Source organism: Bombyx mori, chromosome 23 (genome assembly GCF_030269925.1).
Source record: "Bombyx mori chromosome 23, ASM3026992v2".
NCBI lineage: Eukaryota > Metazoa > Arthropoda > Insecta > Lepidoptera > Bombycidae > Bombyx > Bombyx mori.
The window spans coordinates 546,429-571,927 of NC_085129.1; the positions used below are offsets into that span (position 1 = coordinate 546,429).

Sequence of the window (25,499 nt, forward strand, 5' to 3'; positions counted from 1 at the left end):
TATTGGAGCTACAGCTGACAGCCGGCCCTAAAAATAGCTTCCAGATCTCGTGGGCCCCTCTCACCCACTTTACTGGTGGTAGGACGTCTTGTGAGTCCGCACGAGTAGGTACCACCCAAGGGCGGATCCAGCTTTGGCGCCAGGAGGAGGTCATATAGTCAAATTTAGATGCGTTCGTTCCCAGACGTTTGCCATTATACAAAGTTATTATATTATATTAAATTAATTAAATATTACATAAAATCTATATGGTGACAAAATATATAAATAAAATCATTATATTCAATTAGTGGTCCACCTGAATCCTGGAACCAGCTCAGGGGGTGGTCATGACCCCCATGACCCCCCTGGATCCGCCATTGGTACCACCGCCACCACCCTGCCTATTTCTGCCGTGAAGCAGTAATGCGTTTCAGTTGGAAGGGCGGAGCAGCCGTTGTACTGTTCATAAGTGAGACATTAGAACTCATATCTCAAGGTGGGTGGCGGCATTAACGTCGTAGATGTCTATGGGCTCCGGTAACGACTTAACACCAGTTGGGCCGCGAGTTCGTCTACCGATCTAAGCAATAAAAAAACCCAAGCTGAAAAATTGTCTTGTCTTTTGGTTTTTTTGTCCAAATTATACTTCGATTTTATACCTCAAAATACTAAATTTTCACACTAAAACTTGAAATCCTAGTACGGATTCAATTCGTGTAAACGATTACAAAGTAACGCGGTCGGTATATTTATATGGTCGTTAGTAAATAAAGGTTAGCGATTTTGTTAATCACGTGTGTTCCGCTCACCGTTTATGTAAACAACGAACAGCCTATTATTATCACTGAACTGTTATGTAAACATTGAATGTTGTTTTCGCGGGAAATTATCACATTCTTAATTATTGAGTCACGTGGATGTCAAACTTAAAATGTCTGTTTTTTTTTATTTATTGCTTATATGGGTGGAGGAGCTCACAGGCCGTCTGGTGTTAAGTGGTTACTGGAGCCCACAGACATTTACAACGTAATTGCCCCACCCACCTTGAAATATAAGTTCTAAGATCTCAGTATAGTTACAACGGCTACCCTACCCTTCAGACCGAAACGCATTACTGCTTCACGGCAGAAATAGGCGGGGTGGTGGTACCTACCCGTGCGGGTTCACAAGAGGTCCTACCACCAGTATTATAGAGTGGTGTAAGAAGATAGTTACTGAAGTCAAAACGCGGGCGTGAAATAACCGATGACATTCGAGGATTTAGTTTGTGTTTTAATATGCGTTCGTTAAAACGTAACAATCACTACCACTTGACTTCGTGTACAAGATCGATCTCCACGCACTCTCTATACAAACACGATAAAACCTTCAGCGTTGGGATGACATAGCACAATCATGGTAGGTTCATACGGGCTAGTCGCTAAACACTAACTATATCGAAGGGTAAGACTATTTCATTTAACTGACATGCAATTTACAGGAGAGAGCCATTTAAAGTTTAAAATTTAAAAAAAAAAACACGTGTGGCACTAGGAGACTGCCGCGGTAAAGCTATTGCATAGCATTTTTTATCAACTTATGCAGTTATAAATCGACAATAATAATTTAATATTAAAACAACAATAAAATAAGACCACGCTTTATTTATAAACATTAACAAAAGCAAAACATTAACTGTCCCCTTCACACTCATAACCTAGACCGCGCGAGGGAGAGATGGGCAGACTTTTCATTATGTGCATGCGGCAGTGCGACGTCACGCTGCGCGCTTATTCACAAACACTACACAAGCGCAACGTGTGAATGTGTTGAACGCGAGCTACATGGTAGGCGTAGTGGGGGTGTCAGGTTATTTTCATTACGGAATTTCTTGATTCAGTCGCCGCGCTCAAAGCCCGCGATAAAAGCTATGCAATAGCTTAAAAATATCGTAACAAAATACTTCTTCAGCTATTGGAATTCAGTAAACTTAATTGATATTCAATTAAAACATCGAACTGTTGATGCTGATACCAAATAAAACGCACCCTTAATTGCAAAGATAAAAGCCGCTTAAGCCAAATAGTGGCAAATAGCATTTCACTCCTCGATATTATTATAAGCCACGACGGAAATTTCGCATCCATGTTGACCCTCACAAAGATATCTCCATGATACTCGAATAACTTGCGATCCACTTAAATATATTTTGAGTGGTAATATATTATTTAGCAGCCAGTCCTCACTGATTACGAACACTTATATTCGAAACATAATAATATTATAAAATGAACTAAACAAAGTAATAGCTACTCAAAGTTATCGGTATTTCAACAACAATGATTAAAATAATGAGGTTTTTGGATATCATTAATCGTAACCTAGTTTTCTTTAACAAAAACAAAACTAACATAGCACCTGCTGTGGCCGTTGTAGGTGCTTTTGAGAGCTACAAAGTACTCATCTACGAGTGAAACTCAGTTCGGAATCAAAAGCAAAATCCCACAGACATCGCATACTAAGTGTCTCGCCGGAACTTCTCACTGTGTCACAGGGAAACGCAAAATGGACAGTAGTTCAATCTTTATTAAAGAAGCACAATCAATATGTCCTCTATGTCCTCCGGCAGAATGTGGAAGAATCTTTCTTTTATAATATCGTCGTGAGCGATCCATATCAGTGCAGCTACTTTCTAGAGAACATGCTTCTAAAGGTTCCCCGTACCTATCCTCGCGGGAAACTCAAATATATTTTCTACACCCCACCTGTAAAGTCTAATTTGGGACGGCAAGCACCTCTCCGAAGAATAATTGATAAGTATCATTCCCTTATCACAGTAATGCCCGATCTTGATGTGTTCCACGATAAGTTAAGGACAAAATGAGAAAAGAAAGAAGAAACGCACCTGAACTTTAATCGTTAATCATTAGTTGTTTTATAACTGACTTGTTGTTGCTTGATATTGTATTGACATTAATTCTTCTTTTTTTTTTTTATATGTCATGACCTTTATTAGACATTCATATTAATATTTCAACAATTATTACTGTTTTACTTATTAAATTTGAATCTCAAAGTATGTTTTCATTAGGTATTCTCTTTTTTTAATTATTATTGTGCCGATGAATTGCTTATGTTTGTACGTCATTATTGTCACATGTATCAGGCCATAAATTAAATAGTTTAATTTATTTTCAATGTTAAATGTTTGTGATGTGGCAGTACTTTTGTAAGTAAATAAATAAATAAATAAGATAACTAATATTCAGATAAATACGACGTGATTCACATAAATATGAAGTGATTCAGGTAAATATTATCTCGAGCTTAAACGCCTACATCACCCGTGGATGAGAGGAACCGGGGGGTGGCAACTCTCCGTGGGAGCGGTGAGGTGGCTTATCAATACACATAATGCACAGACAGATATATTCACTTGTAAATAAATCAAGCGTCCAATTACATGTACACTTTACAAGAGATAAAGTGGTGATTCCGAAATCTTTAACCAGAGTCATGGCCTAGATACATTCATGTATATACTTGCATCATAAATTCTAAATTAATTATTTATCTTTGCGTATACTAGCTAATTTACCTGTAATTAACATCAGCAGCGAGGAAGACGTAGGTGATGGAATAGGTAGCAGCACTAAGCACAGGCAGGGCCAGTAGAATATAGTTCACAACGTGGAACCTACCGAGATGACCCAACCCCTCCATGATCTGATCCGTGGCTACACTAGAACTTCCCCCTGCGGGTCTCATCTTAATGTCTCACTTAGACCGTCTATATTTGATGAGCTTGGTCTGATTCGAACTGAATTTAAATCAAAGGAATAAACTGTCTGAGGGCGTATGCTTTTAAGAATTTGTACACATTAAAATATATTTGAATACAAAATGTATCCAAATATAAAATACGTGGAAGTCTTATAGCCTGTCGCTCGGGTATGCGATTTAGAATTAAAATGTTCGTCTCTTTTTAAGTCGAGTTTATTTTATTACTCAGAAGTGCGACGCGACGCGACCGGACCTCGCGACACTGTCACAACTACACACAGCTGCTCCGGTTGCTGATGCTACTACATATAAGCTAAGTCATCCACCAAGCAGATGCTCGAATGGCTGCCGGATCATTCGTTCTTGCTGAGCTTTCGAGGGCATAATATTTCCTGAATCTTTATACCTTTAGTTGTCGATAGGCGCACAAATTGATTAAGGCATAAAAATTCGTAACCTCATCAGCATTAAGTAATATCTATTCTAGTATTTGGAAATGAGCAAGCCCTGACTTTCTTGCACATTGTTCTCAGTAATGAAACAGATTTTCGTATTGGTGATAAAGTTATGACTATTTCAAAACACTTCTTATGGCGATAGTTGATTTAAAAAAATATACATTGATTTAGGTATCTAAATCGCTTGTGCTGGAGCTGACAGAGCAGACCAAACGACCATTGGCAGAAGTGTGTCTAGCACGTCATAGTTTACCCCTTGTTGCCTGAATTCCAGAGGTTCAGATCGGCTCAACATTATTATGTCGTACTTTAATTTGGCTTATGTTATTCCTTCATCGTAGAAGTCGTTCATAAACTCGTGAACGTTTGTTAAGTACGTATTTGATTACAAAAAATGACCTGCCTGTGATATTCGAACACCGGCACAGTCGCACCGCTCGATTCGATTGCACCGGGCGTCTTATCCTACAGGCCACGTCGACTCACATACATTGCGTACTATATTTGGAAAGTCTTGATTACATAATATTATGTCGGGTCCTTTGGTTTTTAGTTATTCGACATCTGAGTACGTCACGTCTGTCGAGGAACTAATGTTTGCTGCGTGATATCAGTTAAATACGCAATATGTTAAACTAAATCAAACAAATAATGTATACCTACTGTTGGTTGATCACATACTTTGCATCAACGTCTGGTCTGATACTATCGCCTCAACATAATCACGTATTTATATTGGCGGAGACATTTAATCACGTGGCGTTAAGAAGTTAGATAGCTACCCTCAGGGTCAAAAACATAATACATAATAATAAGAATAGTTAGAGATTTGAAATTTAGATCGAAACATAGGTGATGTGGATAATGTTGTCGGAAGCGAAGCCCGAGGTTAGAGCGCCTGTGCGTTCTGATTTAATAGGAGTTAGAAAATAGAAATATATACTACATAGATAGGTCCTTGCACAACTAACCTGTAAGGCACACTTCCGGCCAAGAAGATGTAGGTTGTGTGCAACATTCCAACTTGTATGACCGCCACCGCTACCATCACGTACACCCTGAGGTGGAACTGCCCAGCTTGGCCCAGCTGTCCGAGCACGCGGTCCACGTCTACGCCACCAGAGGCCCCGCTCCTCTGGTCCTTCGATGTTACTGTCATTGTCAATACTTTCACGGCCACGTCCTGTGCAAGTAACGGCTTGATAATGAAAATGTTAACAGTCACAAGTTAATAGTAACAATCAGTTTTCTTCGATGCTTTCATCCAAAAGCAGCTCAAAATCTAAAAAAGGCGCGAAACCTACAAACCCATCCTTTACTCTAAATCCACTTTGTTTGAAACAAAGCAATGGATGGATGCAATAAACGGTTCATGACGACTTGTACGTGCAAACATGCGAACATTATAAACAATGATTTTTTATACAACAGATATGTTATCTTCATAATAACTGACTCTTCAAATCTGATCGCGCCATATATAGATATATATGGCGCGATCAGATCTACATACCTACCGATATAGTGCACACACATGTTGACAAGTAGCATTAATGAAAAGTACAAAAGACGGGATAAGCGCGTGAGTTAAAAAGCTAGACGATTGCACTTGTTATATTATTATTGTATTTGTTTAGACGCGACTAAAGACGAAACGTCCCAATTGGCCTGTTTACGAGTCTTCACTTGACGTGCGCTTGAAACATATTTGCTTCTTTTTGCATAATATAAAATATCATTGATTATAGAGAGATATTTCCAACGATTACGTAGCTTCGAAAGATGAAGTAATCCAAATTTCACATGTTATGTTATATTGAAATTGAAATATTACAAAGGGCATAATTCTCAAAATCAAATGTAGGTTATTTCTATCCGAAAATTCTCCGTCATCCACCGTACTCCACAGATATTACTCTCATTGTATTCCATTTGTTTTGGAGCTTAGACAGCTTACTGTTTGAAATAATTCAATGAGGTAATCAAAACTTCAAAAAAAATTATACGCGTGCAACTTGGTGCTTGGTGAAACTTCTTGTGTAGTATTGTGATTTTCTTCAGTTTTCATCCTTACATCAAATTTCTCTTGTAATAGGAATGTAGTGTATAAGAGAAACAACCTAGCTTTTTTTGTTCTTTCCCTCTCTCCACGGTCGAGTGGTTCGCGAGATGCTCTATTTTCTCACTCTCGCTCTTCCAAAATTGTATCTTTTCTCTCTAGCCGTAACGAATCTGCTGCGAGTTACATTTTACTCTCAACGCGCCTTAAGAAGTTTCACTTCAATAAATTACAACTACGCTCCTAGAATTCCTAGGAAAGCATCCTACGAACATATCCTATATGTGGTACATGGTGCGATTTACTAAATATATATATACCTAGTAACTACATTCATACAAAATACCTACATACAGAAATCTAGAAGGTTTATTTTTTACGAAGGAAATAGATGTGTACGGTCGCATCGAAGTAAATCACAAGTATTATTTGATGTTTTCACGACTTATACCTACATAATTAAATAATATAATTAATCCTCTTTTTAAAAGATTTTGAATTTTAAGGGCATTAATCGTCAAACATTAAAGAATAAAACCACTAATAAAACACAGAATGTGAAAGAAAGAATACTCAAGAATATTGAAGATTAAATTGTTTTTTTTTTTTTTTTTTTTTTTATGATTGAAAGATTACTGGTGGCCCGGAGGCCTTTCCAGCTTCACCAGGACAGGTGGGCGAGCAAAGGCTCAGCCAGGAGGGGGGGATTTGCTAACAACTGCCCGAGCGCCTCCGAAGGAGACCTAACAACTCAAGAGCAATTGCTTCGCGTATGAATCTACTACCGGATCGGAATCGCGACCCACTGAGAAGATCCGGCGAGAAACTCAGCGGGCTGATGCATGGGTTAGGTTGCACGTCGACCTCTTTGTCGAGTTCGACGAGTACGGTTACCGAGGTTCCTCAGCCTGCTCCTAGTGTTAGAGCTGAAGGTATCTAATGCAAGAGTTATTGGATCTGATGGATCCGTAAGGACGTGTCTAGGGCGACGACGGTGACTTGCTCCTGCGTGATCAGGATTCGGGGAGTAATCAGCGGCGGCAACGATAAGGCGATTATCATGACGCATAGCCTTATCGAAGTAACGTTCCGACACTAACTTCATGTGTTTGCGGATCGATTCGAGGCCCAGGTCGTCGTGAAGGTCGACGTTCCTCACGAACCACGGAGCCCCGACGGCTAACCTGCAAAAGCGGGATTGCAGGGATTAGAGGGTGTCTATGTGTGTGCGGGCCGCGTGAGCGAACACCACACTCGCGTAAGTCATGACGGGCCTTATGCAAGTTTTGTAAAGTGTCACCTTGTTCCGAAGGGACATTTTACTCCGCTTACAGATCATGGGATAGAGTCTACCGAGAATAAATGCGGCACGGTCACGGACTGTTTTTATATGCGGACGGAATGTCATGGATGCATCCAGGGTTACTCCCAGGTACTTGACCTTCCTGGTCCAGGGTATAGGTTGGCCGAAGAGGGTGATCGGGGGTGTGATATTTCTCCTCCTAATGCGGGAGGAAATAAGCGGAGAGTTTCCCCTTGGAAATAACACTGCTGTGCTTTTCGCTGGGTTGATGTCTATGCGCCATTTTCGGAACCACTGTCCGAGGGTTAACGCTGCACTCTGGAGCTTACTCGCGATTAGGGACTTGTTTCTACTTGAGTAGTAAACGGTTGTGTCGTCAGCGAATAAGGCTAGCTGGGTCGGCGGCGACCGGGGAATATCATTGACAAATAAACTAAATAGGAGCGGAGAAAGAACGGAGCCTTGCGGGACTCCAGCCGTGAGTGGTCGCGGGGAGGAGCGGGTTCCCTCTACTCGATATCGAAAAGAGCGGTTAGACAAGAAGTCCCGTATGATGAGCACGAGACTATCCGGTACGCCCATGTTGAAAAGTTTGAAAATCAAACCGTTGTGCCAGACTTTGTCGAACGCATTTGCGACGTCGAAGAAGAGGGCTCCCGTGTAGATCGGTTTTGGTCGGTTAAGTCCCACGAGAATGTGCTCCGTGAGGCGGTGCACCTGTTGTACGCATGAGTGATTTGCACGGAATCCGAATTGTTCATCGATGAGAATGCCCTTTGATGAGACGAAGTCTCTGAGGCGTTTGTAGAGCAGACGCTCATACAGTTTGCCTAGAGACATGAGGAGGCTAATCGGGCGGTAGCTCGTCGGATGATTTTTTGGTTTACCGGGTTTATGTATGCCGATAACGTCCGCTTCTTTCCACACCGCGGGAAAGATACAGTTAGCCATAGCGGCATTAAAAATAGATGCCAACATCACGATGAGTTGGACGGGTAAAAGTTTAATAACACGGTTAGATATACCGTCGGAACCGGGAGCTTTGCGAGGACGTAGGTCTTTGATCAAATCTTTAACTTCCATCGGGGTGACGGGTGGTAACGCATCCAAGGGTGGCAAGGAGGCTCTACGTTCTACCTCACTGTCTACTAATTCTACATGAACAGGGTCCACGGATTGAGTGCTGGGCGTGCACTGGGTTTGCAATGTATCGGCCAGCAGCTCTGCTTTTTCGTCATCATCGAATGCCGCGAGTCGGCCCGAGGGGCCTACGAGGGGGGGCATAGCTATTTTTTTTTTTTATGATTGAAAGTTTACTGGTGGCCCGAAGGCCTTTCCAGTTTCACCAGGACAGGTGGGCGAGCAAAGGCTCAGCCAAGAGGGGTGGGATTTGCTAACAACTGCCCGAGCGCCTCCGAAGGAGACCTAACAACTCAAGAGCAATTGTTTCGCGAATGAATCTACTACCGGATCGGAATCGCGACCCGCTGAGAAGATCCGGCGAGAAACTCAGCGGGCTGATGCATGGGTTAGGTTGCACGTCGACCTCTTTGTCGAGTTCGACGAGTACGGTTACCGGGGTCCCTAAGCCTGCCCCTAGTATTAGAGCTGAAGGCATCTAATGCAAAGGTTATTGGATCTGATGGATCCGTAAGGACGTGTCTAGGGCGTCGACGGTGACTGGCTCCTGCATGATCAGGATTCGGGGAGTAGTCAGCGGCGGCAACGATAAGGCGATTATCATGACGCATAGCCTTATCGAAGTATCGTTCCGACGCTGACTTCATGTATTTCCGAATTGATTCGAGGCCCAGGTCGTCGTGTAGGTCAACGTTCCTCACGAACCACGGAGCCCCGACAGCTAACCTGCAAAAGCGGGATTGTAGGGATTGGAGGGTGTCTATGTGTGTGCGGGCCGCGTGAGCGAACACCACACTCGCGTAAGTCATGACGGGCCTTATGCAAGTTTTGTAAAGTGTCACCTTGTTCCGAAGGGACATTTTACTCCGCTTACAGATCATGGGGTAGAGTCTACCGAGAATAAACGCGGCACGGTCACGGACTGATTTTATATGCGGGCGGAATGTCATCGATGCATCCAGGGTAACGCCCAGGTACTTGACCTTCCTGGCCCAGGGTATGGGTTGTCTAAAGAGAGTAATCGGGGGTGTGAGATTCCTCCTCCTAATCCGGGAGGAAATCCGTGTGGAGCTTCCCCTCTGAAATAGCACCGCAGTACTTTTCGCTGGGTTGATGTCTATGCGCCATTTTCGGAACCACTGTCCTAGGGCTAGGGCTGCGCTCTGAAGCTTCTTCGCGATTAGGGACTTATTTCTACTAGAATAGTAAACAGTCGTGTCGTCGGCGAATAAAGCTAAATGGGTCGGCGGCGACCGGGGAACATCGTTGACGAATAAGCTAAATAGGAGGGGTGAGAGGACAGAGCCTTGCGGGACTCCAGCTGTGAGAGGTCGTGGGGAGGAGCGGGTTCCCTCGACTCGATATCGAAAAGAGCGGTTCGACAAGAAGTCCCGTATGATGAGCACGAGACTATCCGGCACGCCCATGTTGAATAGTTTGAAAATCAAACCATTGTGCCAGACTTTGTCGAACGCTTTTGCGACGTCGAAGAAGAGAGCTCCCGTGTATAACGGTTTTGGTCGATTAAGCCCCACAAGAATGTGCTCCGTGAGGCGGTGCACCTGTTGAACGCATGAGTGATTTGTACGGAATCCGAATTGTTCATCGATAAGAATGCCCTTGGATGAGACGAAGTCTCTGAGGCGTTTGTAGAGCAGACGCTCATACAGTTTGCCTAGAGACATGAGGAGGCTAATCGGGCGGTAGCTCGTCGGATGATTTTTTGGTTTACCGGGTTTATGTATGCCGATAACGTCCGCTTCTTTCCACACCGCGGGAAAGATACAGTTCGCCATAGCGGCATTGAAAATAGATGCCAACATCACGATGAGTTGGACGGGTAGAAGTTTAATAACGCGGTTGGATATACCGTCGGAACCGGGAGCCTTGCGAGGACGTAGGTCTTTGATCAAGTCTTTAACTTCCATCGGGGTGACGGGTGGTAACGCATCAGAGGGTGGCAAGGAGGCTCTGCGTTCTACCTCACTGTCTACTAATTCTACATGAACAGGGTCCACGGATTGAGTGCTGGGCGTGCACTGGGTTTGCAATGTATCGGCCAGCAGCTCTGCTTTTTCGTCATCATCGAACGCCGCGAGTCGGCCTGAGGGGCCTACGAGGGGGGGCATACTTACTACCGTATCCGATTTGAGAGTACGAGCTAAGCGGTAGTAAGAACTTTGGGAGGGCGCGAGTCCTTCTAAGAAATCAGACCATCTGGCATCTCGGACTTCGGCGATGCGAGACTTTACGTCGCGTTGTAGGGCACGCATTCGAATACGATTTTCCGCGGTAGGATACCTGTCGTAGGCGCGTATCGAGGCGTTCTTAGCTCTAAGGAGTTCCCTAATATCGTCGGACAATTTGAAGCGGTGAAGGAAGTCCTCCGCTACAACTTGTTTCGATGACCTATCTAATGTCGAGGTGATGTGTGACGTTAAGATGTCTATGGCTTCAGCGGTATCCTGAGGAGACGGGATAGAGTCCGGGTTAAGCGGGAGCGATGGTGGATCAGATTCAGCCAGGCTGATGCCCAGCGTGTGCCAATCCACCACAGTCCTCGTGACGGGAACGGAATCGGGAGCGCGACCGAGCTTCATAACGACGGGACGGTGGTCTGAATCTAACTCTGAAACTACTTCGATCGAGTGTAAGCGCAGAGTTACGTTTTTTAATAACGCTATGTCGAGTATATCCGGGCGATGCGCGATATTTAGCGGGTAGTGAGTCGGGGTTAGCGGAGCGACGATATCGAAGGCGAGATCATCGACTAACGCGTCAAGCCGCCTGCCATTCGGGGTTGTGGTGTGTGAGTTCCACCTGATGTGTTTACAATTTAGGTCGCCCGCCAGAATGACAGAGCTCCCCATACCGAGCAGCGCCTCGATATCACTGCTTAGAACGATCTTATCCGGTGGAAGATAAACGGACGCGATAACGATCGGCGCGTGTCCCGTCAGTGAGATTCGGCACACTGATGCTTCGATATTAGCGAGCGCGGGAGGATCGAGCGGGACGCAATGCAGGGCTCTTCTATAGTAAATGACGGTACCACCACCACGGGCAGAGAGCCTGTCGTTCCTGACCATGTTATAGTTCGCGATTTTAGGGTCACGGCGCGCGGGCTTAAGTAGGGTCTCCTGCACTAAAAAGATATCAATTTGGTGGTCACGCAAAAAGTCAGAAACCTGATCACGTTGATTTGCGAGACCGTAAGCGTTAAAAAATCCTATCGTTACGGATAGGGGCTTTATTCTACTTATATACGCCATTGATTACCGGCGGAGTGAGGGGAGGACGTACGTATTTAATGACGCGTATACGTCGGCGTATTCCTGCACAACGGCGATAAAGTGTTGTGCAGTGGAGGCAGCGCGAATGGCGTCGCCCAAAGCGTTAACGCGCTCAAAGTTGATCGACTGAAAGAAGTCGATCGCTAAAGCGAGATTGTCGGACGCGGTCGGAGGGCAGGTCGCGGGAGAGGGACGAGTCGCGGGGGCGGGACGAATCGCGGAGGAGGGAGTTGTAGCCGTGTTCGTGTACGGCAGCGGTTTTGCCCAGGCCGAGACACTGGGCACCGCCGCCGGAACGAACGCTGGCTTAGCCTGCGACGCAGAGGGTGCCGAGGCTTTGATGTCTGGGCCGGAAGCTCGGAGGCGGTTTTGGCGGGCGACGCGGCGATTTATTTTAGGGGCTCGGGGGCAACCACGGTAATTCGCGGGGTGACTCTGTGTTCGACACAGGACGCAGCTAGGCGGTTCCGTCGCGGTTTTTTGGTCGCGAGCGCAGAGGGCCGTGGCGTGATCGCCCAAACACTTAACACATCGGGGGCGCGCGTGACAGTTACGGGAAGAGTGCCCGTACAATTGACAGTTATGGCACTGGCTAGGAGTGCCTTTTTTATGGGGGGCTTCGACAGCGATACCAGAGAGCCTACAGACGGTCTGTGTGTTAAAGATTTTCTTACCCTCGGGGGTAGGCTGGAGAGCGACTAGAACCATATTATATGGCTCCCTACCGCGACCGGTGTGCATACGGTGCACAGAATTCACTGGTAGGCCTTGTTCTAACAGGTCGGCTTTTACGAGCTCTACATCTAACTCTTTAGGGATTCCGCGTATTACAACGCGGAGTTCGCGCTCCTCCTGGAGCGTATACGTATGGAAACTTATACGCTCCTTACGGAGGTAAGAAGAGAGGGCCCTATGGTCGTCGGGTGTTTGAACCTTAATTTGAATGCCGTTCGCGAGGTTACGGGCATTCGTGAAATTTATATTTTTGGCCTTAAGGGCCAGGCAAACTCGATCCCAAGCTGCCTTCTCCTGAAGGATAACCGGGGGAGGGGTCTGGGTTTTATTTTGTGCCACCGGACGCGGCGACGGAGTGGCACGGGCTGGGGGCGCAACGGGAGTCTGAGGGCGGGGGCGCGACGCGTTCACGGCTTTGCTAATTTTAGCGGCCGCGGGAGCTCGAGACTCCGCGGCACGCTTCTTACCCTTCTGTACCAGGGTGAATCCATCCGTCGATGAGGCGGGGGCGAGGTCGACCTCCATGTCCGAGTCAGAGTCGGAGCACGAGGAGGCGGGTGCAGGCGACCTACGAGCAAGTGTAGGTGTTTTAGAGGGCGCGACGGAGGCCGCGGATGATCGCTCAGCTGAAACGATGGTCACGGCGGACGACGCAGCAGCTTTTCTCGCCAGTATAGGCGACACGGGAGCGGCAGGCACTACAGAGGCTGCGGTGCTCAATGCAGAAGCTCTGCACGCAGGTACAGGCGACGCAGGAGCAGCGAGCGCGGCGGAGTCCTCGAGAGGGCTCGCAGTGTGATTGGCCTTGAAGGCCAAAAACTCCGAGGCGAGCTGTGGGTGGCGAAGTCGGAGGAATTCCGCGAATACAGCGTCCATGATCGCTGAGTACCCAGGTGGGGCGGCCCCGGGTCTTGAAAACACTCGCCTTGCGGCGAGGCCCCAACTACTCGGACCTGAGCGGTTCTATTGAACACAGGTGGCAATGCGGCGCGATTACTACAGGACAAAGAAAAAGCACAACAAAACAGAAATTACGAAAAGAAACAAAACAAATAAATACTTGCAGGAAACCACTTTGTCGGCAGATGTACCACGAACACAGAAACAACAAAAGGAAACAAAACAAATAAAAACTTCCAGAAAGAGCACTTAGTCGGCAGATGTACCACAAACACAGGCCGCGCGAACAATGGCCGGGCTAACAAAAGCCGGGCGAACAAAGACCGGGCGATCGAGTGGACGATGAGCACGTCCGCACGTGACGGGTGCCTCTATCGGAATGAAGGCTCTGCGTTCTACCTCACTGTCTACTAATTCTACATGAACAGGGTCCACGGATTGAGTGCTGGGCGTGCACTGGGTTTGCAATGTATCGGCCAGCAGCTCTGCTTTTTCGTCATCATCGAACGCCGCGAGTCGGCCTGAGGGGCCTACGAGGGGGGGCATAGCTACTACCGTATCCGATTTGAGAGTACGAGCTAAGCTGTAGTAAGACCTTTGAGAGGGCGCGAGTCCTTCTAAGAAATCAGACCATCTGGCATCTCGGACTTCGGCGATGCGAGACTTTACGTCGCGTTGTAGGGCACGCATTCGAGTACGATTTTCCACGGTAGGATACCTATCGTAAGCGCGGATCGAGGCGTTCTTAGCTCTAAGGAGTTCCCTAATATCGTCAGGCAATTTGAAGCGGTGAAGGAAGTCCTCCGCTACAACTTGCTTCGATGACCTATCTAATGTCGAGGTGATGTGTGACGTTAAGATGTCTATGGCTTCAGCGGTATCCTGAGGAGACGGGGTAGAGTCCGGGCTAAACGGGAGCGATGGTGGATCAGATTCAGCCAGGCTAATGCCCAGCGTGTGCCAATCCACCACTGTCCTCGTGACGGGAACGGAATCAGGAGCGCGACCGAGTTTCAAAATGACGGGACGGTGGTCTGAATCTAACTCTGAAACTACTTCGATCGAGTGTAAGCGCAGAGTAACGTTTTTTAATAACGCTATGTCGAGTATATCCGGGCGATGCGCGATATTTAGCGGGTAGTGAGTCGGGGTTAGCGGAGCGATGATATCGAAGGCGAGATCATCGACTAACGCGTCGAGCCGCCTGCCATTAGGGGTTGTGGTATGTGAGTTCCACCTGATGTGTTTACAATTTAGGTCGCCCGCCAGAATGACAGAGCTTCCCATGCCAAGTAGCGCCTCGATATCACTGCTTAGAACGATCTTATCCGGAGGAAGATAAACGGACGCGATAACGATCGGCGCGTGACCCGTCAGTGAGATTCGGCACACTGATGCTTCGATGTTAGCGAGCGCGGGAGGATCGAGCGGGACGCAATGCAGGGCTCTTCTATAGTAAATGACGGTACCACCACCACGAGCAGTGAGCCTGTCGTTCCTAACCATGTTATAGTTCGCGATTTTAGGGTCGCGACGCGCGGGCTTGAGTAGGGTCTCCTGCACTAAAAAAATGTCAATTTGATGGTCACGCAAAAAATCACAAACCTGATCACGTTGATTTGCGAGACCGTAAGCGTTAAAAAATCCTATCGTTACGGATAAGGGCTTTATTCTACTAATGTACGCCATTGATTACCGGCGGAGTGAGGGGAGGACGTACGTATTTAACGACGCGTATACGTCAGCGTATTCCTGCACAACAGCGATGAAGTGTTGTGCAGTAGAGGCGGCGCGAATGGCGTCACCCAAGGCGTTAACACGCTCAAAGTTGATCGACTGAAAAAAGTCGATCGCTAGAGCGAGATTATCGGACGCGGTCGGAGTGCTGATCGCGGGGGAGGGACGAATCGCGGGGGCGGGACGAATCGCGGAGGGAGGAGCTGCAGCCGTGTTCGTGTACGGCAACGGTTTAGCCCAGGCCGAGCCGCTGGGCACCGGCGCCGGCACGAAGGCAGGCTTAGCCTTCGGCACAGAGGGTACTGAGACTTTGATGTCTGGGCGGGAAGCTCGGAGGCGGTTTTGGCGGGCGACGCGGCGATTTATTTTTGGAGCTCGGGGGCATCCACGGTAGTTCGCGGGGTGACCCTGTGTTCGGCACAGGACGCAGCTAGGTGGTTCGGTGGCGGTTTTCTGGTCGCGAGTACAGAGGGCCGTGGCGTGATCGCCCAAACACTTAACACATCGGGGGCGCGCGTGACAGTTACGGGAAGAGTGCCCGTACAGTTGGCAGTTATGGCACTGACTAGGAGTGCCTTTTTTATGGGGGACTTCGACGGCGATACCGGAGAGCTTACAGACGGTCCGTATGTTAAAAATGTGCTTACCCTCGGGGGTAGGCTGGAGGGCGACTAGAACCATATTGTATGGCTCCCTACCGCGGCCGGTGTGCATGCGGTGCACGGAATTTACTGGTAGGCCTTGTTCTATCAGATCAGCCTTGACGAGATCAGCATCTAGCTCCTTCGGGATTCCACGTATGACAACGCGAAGTTCGCGCTCCTCCTGGAGCGTATAAGTGTGGAAGCTTATACGCTCCTTTCGGAGGTAACTTGAGAGGGCCCTATGGTCGTCGGGTGACGTTACTTTTATTTGAATCCCGTTAGCGAGATTACGGGCGCTGACAAAATTAATATTTTTGGCCTTAAGGGCCAGGGAAACTCGGTCCCAAGCTGCCTTCTCTTGAAGGATTACCGGGGGAGGGGTCTGAGTTTTAGATTGTGCCACTGGACGCGGCGACGGTGTTGCACGGACAGCGGGAGCGACGGGGGTTGGAGGGCGGGGACGCGACGCGTTCGCGGCTTTGCTTACTTTAGCGGCCGCGGAAGCTCGGGCCTCCGCAGCGCGCTTTTTACCTTTTTGGACTACTGTGAATCCATCAGTCGTGGCGGCGGGGGAATGGTCGACCTCCATGTCCGACTCTGAATCGGATGAGGAGGGCGCGGGCGACCTGCGGGTGGGTGTTTTAGCGGGCGCAGTGGACGACGCAGGCACGACGGAGGCTGTGGACGAACGCACGGAAGCAACGTAGGTCGCCGACGAACGCACGGTTGAGGCGGAAGCTGCAACGGTCGACGCAGAAGTTTTGGGCGCGAGTATCGGGGACACGGGATAGGCGGGCGTGATGGAGGCCGCGATGGACGACGCAGGAGCGACGGGAGCGACAGAGACCGCCGGCGAGTTCGCTGCGTGATGGGTCTTGAATTCTAAAAATTCTGCCGATAGCGTTGGGTACCTAAGGCGAAGAAATTCTGCAAACAGATCGACCGTGGACTCCATTATAATAGACGAGTGCCCAGGGGGGGCTGCCCCGGGACTTTAAAAACACACTCGCCTTACGGCGAGGCCCCAAAAATTGTAATAATCGCAATTAATTACGGCACACAGCCGTCCGCTTGCAAACGGGCCACTAAGTTACCGAACGAATTCCTGGAATTTAGGGGTCCGCCCGCTCACAGATGGCGATGCGACGCAATTAGCACAGGTAGTCACTTCCGAGAAAAACACTTGGACGCCAGATGTGCCCCGAACCGAGGTCGGGCAATCGAACGGTCGATGAGCACGTCAGCACGCGACGGGTGCCTGAATCGGAATGATTAAATTGTCATAAGAGATGACGGCTATCATTATCCTTATGATCGCAAACCAGTTTTTATATTCTGGTAAGCGACAAAAATACATTTCTTCGTATTATGTGTGATATATTTACATAAAATATGTTTTGAACATAAACACATATCGTCTTTTCGCATTGAAAGTGTACAATTTCCAAAAATATTCGAAATTAAGTTAATATGCGTAATCATTTGGTATCACCAGTATTTTTCTCATAACTTCTGTCAAAAGAACGTAGTTTAGTTTTTTTTTTTTTTTTTTTTTTTTTTTTTTTTTTTCGTTTACCGATGTTTTGACTACTATTAACAAAATTAATACATAATTTTATCTTACTTTAGAAGACAGATAATATGTAACTGTGAAAAAATAAAAAAATATGTTGCAAAGATGATTAATATTGAAAATATCACATGTTTTAAGCATTATAATAATATAAAACACTCTCCTGTAAAATTAGTAAGTTTTGAGATTATACAGTTTTAATGCGAGAAGACGATATACGTCAATCGTGAATACATTGTAACTATACTGAGATCTTAGAACTTATATCTCGGTATGGGTGGCGCACTTACGTTGTAGATGTCTATGGGCTCCAGTAACCACTTAACACCAGGTGGGCTGTGAGCTTGTCCATCCATCTAAGCAATAAAAAAAAATGCAAAGTGAATCAATTTGTAATAAGTACATACTTAACAAACAAATAATCTAAGAATCGAATAATGTTTGGTACAATCACACGCGCACACACACGCACACACACTCCCAACGAAGGTGAATGTTATGAAATAATAAATTGCAGAACTCTTAAACTTTCAGTGATTACTTTTGCTCTTAGTGACTAGTAGATGTAATCAAATCTACTAATCCTAGGTTAATGTTTTTGGATCTACTTTATAATGAAAATTCTTAGCTGTGGCATTCGTATTCAATTCATTTATTTATCAGATAACGATATTCCACATACACATTTCACACATCAAAAGTAAATTACACTAGATACTTATAAAAATCAAAACAAACTAAACAGAGTATAATAATAAACAAGTAGGCCTTTTCAACTAAGATTATGATATTATTCAAAATGTTAAAAAGTTAAATATAAAAATCTTTAAATAAAGTATTTTTTTTTAAATTTATAAGCATTAAATATTATAATAATGGTATTTTCGAAACGTGTAATAACGGTGCAAACAATTGCTTTAACAATATGTTCAGGCGCACACAGCTATGTATGTATGTGTATAAAAATGTGTTTAGCACACTTTTATTTGCATATGCGTTACTTTTCAAGCTCTTTGAGCACCGACCGTCATCCTCGTCGAACTTGTCAAATACGACTAACTAACTAGTAGAGAATCTTGAGTTCTTCGTCGGATCTTAGCAGTGAGTCGCAACTCCTATCCAGTGGTAGAAGCAGCGAAGCACAGCTCTTGCTAGGGTCAGTGTTAGCAAGCTCTCTCAGGCTGAGCATGTGAGCTCAGCTACCGGTCAACAAGTAGGTGGAATGGGAATATCAACGGTAAGGTGGGGGAAAAACGCAGTGTTAAGTCTAATGTGATCATGGCGCTTCTTCTTTTTCTTCACCTTATCCCATTAAGTGGGGTCGGCACAGCTAATTTTTCTCTTCCATTCTCTTCTATAAGCCGTGAGCTTAACACTCACTCCTCTCTCTCTCTCTCTCTCTCTCTCATATCGTCATGCACACACTCCATCCACGTCCAAAAAATAGATAAAATATATAACTAAGATTTGATTACATACACTTGATTGATTGCTTAAGAATAATTTATATTTAATTGGAAAATTAACCGCGACAAATTTTTCTTATAAGTTGTAGGAACAATATAAGACAATTAGAAAGATCATCTATTTGACTTAAAATTAGTTCAGCGCAATCGGACAACTCTGAACGAACATTGACGGAGACCGCGCTACCGTGGACGTTATTGTAGTCCCAAAGGATTCTGTTCAAGGGCGAGTAATTTTTTTTTATTTTTTTTTCTTAGATGGATGGACGAGCTCACAGCCCACCTGATGTTAAATGGTTACTGGAGCCCATAGACATCTACAACGTAAATGCGCCACTCACCTCGAGATATAAGTTCTAAGATCTCAAGTATAGTTACAACGGCTACCCCACCCTTCGAACCGAAACGCATTACTGCTTCACGGTGGAAATAGGCTGGGTGGTGGTACCTACCCGTGCGGACTCCCAAGTCCTACCACCAGTGATTACGCAAATTATAATTTTGCGGGTTTGATTTTTATTACACGATGTTATTCCTTCACCGTGAAAGTCAATCGTGAACATTTGTTGAGTACGTATTTCATTAGAAAAATTGGTACCCGCCAGCGGGATTCCAACACCGGTGCATCGCTACATACGAATGCACCGGACGTCTTATCCTTTAGGCCACAACGACTTCGTAAGCACCTAAATTCGAACGAACGGGCTTTCTTATAAACGGTTTATATTTCTTCGTTCTTGGTAGGTTCTTAGGGGCTGATATTTTTATCTGGGTTAAGAAATTAGGTGTGTCGGTTATTCCATGGATTAATTTGTTTAGAAATATACCCCCATTAGTTTCCTCCGACTAAGAAGAGAATCTAAATTAAAGTGGTGAAGTCAATATTCATAGCCGGGTAACTTTCTACCCAGATTGTAGTTGTAAGACAAGTTTCATAGAAACCGTTTCTGGACACTTTCCAATCGTTTCTTGTATATCTCATAATAACGATTCTACATTATATATAACTCTCATTTGAGCCCTCAACCCAGTCGCATTTTTGCATATCCGTAGAAATAGTCAATACGATGGTTTCTACATGAGTGAACTTAATATACGCACGGCCACAAGTAATCACGGATTTATAAATTTCACAGGTTTAATTTTGGGGGTCTAGTACTTCACGCCGCGACTTCAACAGCTTGAATTGTTCAGCCAGGCAGAGCCGTACTGCAGAGTTGTGGCAAATAATTAATCGCGTCCGGAATTGGACCTCCACTCTTTCTCACTCACGTGTGATACCCACCGGGCGACCCTACACTTAGTTGTCGCTGAGCTTCTCTTTATATTCATTAAACTCTTCTGTCAGAATAACACTTAATAAGCGCGCATAATATCTTATATCATTAGGAATGAACCGACACTGTTAAAAACAGTCAGACCAACCAGCACTCACGGCCCACAGAGTATTTACCGAGGCCCAGATAAATCACTACTGGAGTATCGCCTCCCACCCTCGGACATGTGGTCAAGTCGCAATTGTACGCCAAGATAGGCGGGGTGGTGGAAAAACCTCACGCAAGGATACCGACACCGACTGGTTCACAAGTTTCTTTTTTCAGGTCTTGATTTTTATCACATGACGACACTTCTTCATCGTAGAAGACTAAACAAATTAATTAATTTTATTTATTTTACAAACTCCTCCGAAACTAAATAAAGTGGAGACCGAGAACTGTTTTTAAATGCGAAAAAAGAACTTTACCTGAAATCCATTGACACCGTAATAAATCAAATTAATGAAGTATAAAATAATTCACTTTCTTGCAAAACTTTAAAAAACTTAAATTTCGGACACAGTTTCAGTTGTTGAGTGCCTCGGAGTACTAGAGCGCACTGAACGGGGCGAAGCCCGAGGGCTCTCAGCACAACAAAAAAAATATAGTCTCGATAGAAAGTATTAGGTCAGGGCTGCGCGTTTGTCAATCGAATGTTCAACAAGTAATTATGTATTGGATGCGGTGAGAACGGTGACAAGGTTCACGTGACATCCGGGGATATTCTTTTTGAACTATCTGACTAATTTCAAGTCTAATTTAAGTAAGTAAATCATTCACGTCACTTTAACGTGTTCATCGCTAACTTCCACAAGACATAACACCTTGTTATAAAATGTTAAAAATAATATAAATTTTCCTAATTGTACTGATGCGAGGGTATGTTGTGAGCGTGCGCGGGCCAACACCACTATTCACTAATTATACTAGCCGCAGTGTGTTCATTTCTTTAATATAGAGTAGCCTAAATAGTGGTAGCTTCAATAATAGTGAGCATAGCACCAATTAGCTCTCTTGTGACTTTCCCGGATCATTAAGTGTTACATAGCGTTTTACTGGTGGTAGGACCTCTTGTGAGTCCGCACGGGTAGGTACCACCCCCGCGCTTATTTCTGCCGTGAAGCAGTAATGCGTTTCGGTTTGAAGGGTGGGGCAGCCGTTGTAACTATACTGAGACCTTAGAACTTATATCTCGAGGTGTGTGGCGCATTTACGTTGTAGATGTCTATGGGTTCCAGTAACCACTTAACACCAGGTGGGCTGTGAGCTCGTCCACATATCTAGGCAATAAAAATAAAAATAAAAACATAGAATCTGACTAATCTTGGTCACAAGACGTTAAGCATAATTTAACAAGCATTGTTTTATAACATCAATAAGTAGGTATTATAGCTGTATGTCCAACGAACAATTGAATAAAGAATTGTTTCGTTTTTAAAACCATCATCTGTAGCGTTTACATTCAACAATTTATTGCTTAACAAACAGCATTGACGTATATTCTGTTTATGATGACAAATAACAGTAACGCAAGTGCAATACAAGTGTATTGTGCACTACAATGTAATCAATTCTTTTAACACCTTGTGAAATTTATTCATACACTTTAAATATTAAAAAAATATAGCAGAGAATACCTAACTAATGGAAAGTTATAAAAATATATTATTCAAAGTAATTCTGTGCGTGAATTAGTGGATCATTGAGGCATCGGAAATGAAAGCCGTGATTTGTTGTTTTTCGTAATTACTGGCTGCATTGAGAGCCCAGCTAGGTACCAAGGTCCCGCGGAGTAACCACGTGGAGCAAGTTCGTGTTCATGTGTAGCAGCTTGTCTGCAATATTAGCGAGAAAACTCACGGGCCAACGAATAAACGGATTACTCAGACCAGCTACACCGCACTTTGCCCTGTGCGAAGATAAATTTGCAGCTTCCCTTCAAATATGATCGCACGTGTTACAAGCTAAAAACAAGCTAGAGTTTATTTATTTTTCTAGGTTAGAATTAATTCCACTGTTTTTTTCAATATCAATACGATAACAACTGCGGCTACACTTACAAAACTACGCTTTCTATTATTGAACTATCCGTAAGTAGTTAAGCTGACCTGAAGATGTCGGCTAATTCGTACTGGTTACTGGTAATTCGTAATTGAATTACTGGTGGTAGGACCTCTTGTAAGTCGGCGCGAGTAGGTACCACCGCCCTGCCTATTTCTGCCGTGAAGCCGTAATGCGTTTCGGTTTGAAGGGTGGGGTAGCCGCTGTAACTATACTTGAGACCTTAAAACTGATGTCTCAAGGTGGGTGGCTCATTTACGTCGTAGATGTCTATGGGCTCCAGTAACCACTTAACGCCAGGTGGGCTGTGAGCTTGTTCACAGATCTAAGCAATAGAAAAAAAAACATTTTAAAACTTCAAACATAATGATGACTTTTCTTTATTTTATTTTTTTTCCTCGAGAACTTAGATTTGAGAAGGAAATATCATAGTGCTCAGAAATCACCCTGGTAAGAAATTCATTCCAGGGCCATGTAGGTCATATACGGTAGAAAACACGGAGAGAACCGAAATCCCCCGTAAACACAGTATTCCAAACGGTCTGTGAGAATCAGATTAGCGAACAGCAGAAACCTGAAAGAATCCCACGAGTTATGAAAATGACAATCCATCAAATCTAAAATCTATGGTCACAACACTCTTTGTTAGATTGTATAATATGAGTTACGAAATTTGCAAATAGTTAGATGAGTTCGCTCAATCATACCGATTCAAAAAGGAAAGGTTAAAATATGAATTAAATTATTTTAAGAGAATTAAAGTCGTGACCGGCGTGTCTCTTAGTCATGAGAACGTGCATATTCCTTTGTGCAATTCGGATTATCCAACATATTAGATAGCGGTAACAGGTGAGCAATTGACTGTCACTATTAACAATATCATTATAGGTCCAACTGTCCGAACTAACTATCATGCCATTTTACATGTTTCTGAATTCATAGTGAGTATTTGAAATCAGCGAAGTTGATCTAATTATCGTTAAATCAAGCGCATAAATACGGATAAATAGATTGTTACATAACTCTGTGGAGGCTCAGTACGCGTAACACCGTGTCATGTGCTCACGTCACAAGTCGAATAGGGCTGATGAATTTACATTTTTTTCTATTTGAAGACGCAAAGGTGCTGGAATAAAATATGATCTCTGCAAACGTACCATGGATTTTTACAGAGGTATAAACTCAGCTGAGTGGCGAGGTGATAAAAATACGAAGACGATATCAACACCAAATAATTCTTCAAAAATATGGCTGCACGGTGTAGGTCCAAAATATCACTACCTCCCATCTCTACCCGTAGTTTTCGAAAAAGTCAACTCATTAATTCACTAGAAATGACCAGTAGCATTCTCTGAGCATTATACCGGTGTACTGAGATCCACACGCGTGAATTCCACTTATCTATTTCAGGCGTGACGCAATCACGCGTTCTGACTTACATTAATTCATGTCTCAAGGTGCGTGGCGGTATTGGTGAGGTGTTTTCGCCAGTAACCAGTCACCACCAGAAGGGTTCGCTCGTTCATCCATTTACACAGTCCTCAGATGCAGAGTCGCGTCGTGAAAATGTCTGTCCTCCCTTCACACCCCGACAGTTTTATGATAGAAATTTGCAAAACAGGTTTAGATCACGGCCCAGACTGGGAGCAACACGCTCCACCAGTGCTTGACACATAAATGAAAAGGAAATTTCCAGGTAAGTTGGGAAGTAAGGCGCAGTACGGGCAGATTATAGGGTAGTAGTAGTATTAGAAGGTCAAGTCAGTCTCGTGCCTCTTGAAACTTGAGGTGGAATCACGCGAGACGACTTCGCACCAGAAGTATGCAAAATAATACTAAGTCAATGATATTATGTGTCTCTACATAGCAGGATTAGCTCTTGAAGACATGCGTCCCTTTGTTAAATTTTTCGAAGACGACTCGTGAAAGGCCAAAGCTATTTTTTATTTATTTTTTTGGCTCCAGCATCAGACCACCAAGCTCCTTCGTATTAAGACACGACTATTATATGAATTTGTCAGCCCTAAATCGAGTTTGACTAGGCGCCCGTGGCACCGTCACGCCACTCGACGATCAACGACCTCTGATTTCGTTCACTACTCCGTTGAAAAAAGCTATGGCAAATCATTTTTTTAACAAATAACAAAAAAGGCTTCGGCCTCTTGAGTTTTTGTTCGTTGTTTAGACTTTATAATAAGACTAGTGATGCCATTTTGATTGTAGACGAGACAAACCTATTAATAAGTATGAAGTATAATAACTCATGTTTTGGTTTGTATCATCACGACTAGCACCAAAGTTACGACTTCATCATCACGGACTCTAGTATCGACTAGTATCTGGTTAACGCTAAACAGATCTTTGAACATCTAATTTCCAAAACTTTTTTTTTTTTAATTCTGTTCATAGATGAACGAGTTCACGTCCCACCTGATGTTAAATGATTACCAAGTCCATAAACATCGCAACGTTAATGCCGCTGTCCGTCGGTGCTCTTACCTACTACCCTACCTCAAGCACCGGTCATTCGTGATAGCAACGTCATCAGGTTTGAGCCCCGTGAGCTCACCTACTAGCTCGGCGAATTTAGAATAGCCCCTCGAGGTTACTAGAATAGGTAGGAAAAAAAATACTTCGCGCCAAAAGCAAGCAGGACGCCGGTACCTACCCGTGCGGGATTACAAACACCCTGCCAACTAGCAAATCCTAGATGGTAAAATTAGTACGCCAGTTTATTACCCAGTCCTTCCGGCGCCGCGACAATTATACTGAACAATCATTGAAAATTACATCAATAATTGAATTGATTTAAGAATAAATTTTGCAAGTGTTGTTAACCCTATAACAGCTGTGTAGATCACCGATGCCCTACGCGGCGCACTCAAGTAATTATGTCAATTTCTGCTACTAAGCGCCTGGATTGCTAAACTTTGCCTTTTGTTTGTTAATGTTTGTTTTAGTATTTTAGGTCTCTTAGATTAGATTTAGATTCATCCGCAGTAGCTTCGGATTCGTCTTTCCCAGAATCTACGAGATATTCCGGCGCCTTAGTGACAAGAATCGACATACC

At 44.7% G+C, this 25,499-nt stretch overlaps 1 protein-coding gene across 5 annotated transcripts in view; it reads right to left on the reverse strand.

Moving 5' to 3' along the window:
• The window catches only part of LOC101741247 (probable RNA-directed DNA polymerase from transposon X-element), a 29,780-nt gene extending 8,482 nt beyond the window's left edge, over nucleotides 1-21,298 (reverse strand). Inside the window, exons 1-3 of one of the 5 annotated variants that reach the window (XM_062675143.1) lie at nucleotides 20,797-21,046; nucleotides 5,174-5,385; nucleotides 3,560-3,658 (exon numbers count right to left, since the gene is read on the reverse strand). In XM_062675143.1, the coding sequence (XP_062531127.1) occupies nucleotides 3,560-3,658; nucleotides 5,174-5,361 (287 nt within the window). In that variant the 5' untranslated portion in view covers nucleotides 5,362-5,385; nucleotides 20,797-21,046. Of the gene's footprint in view, nucleotides 1-3,559; nucleotides 3,659-5,173; nucleotides 5,386-5,506; nucleotides 5,876-6,023; nucleotides 20,698-20,796 lie in introns of those variants that run through there. The other 4 variants (XM_062675142.1, XM_012691202.4, XM_062675144.1 and 1 more) reach the window with 4 other exon arrangements.
• Nucleotides 21,299-25,499: the final 4,201 nt, after the last annotated feature.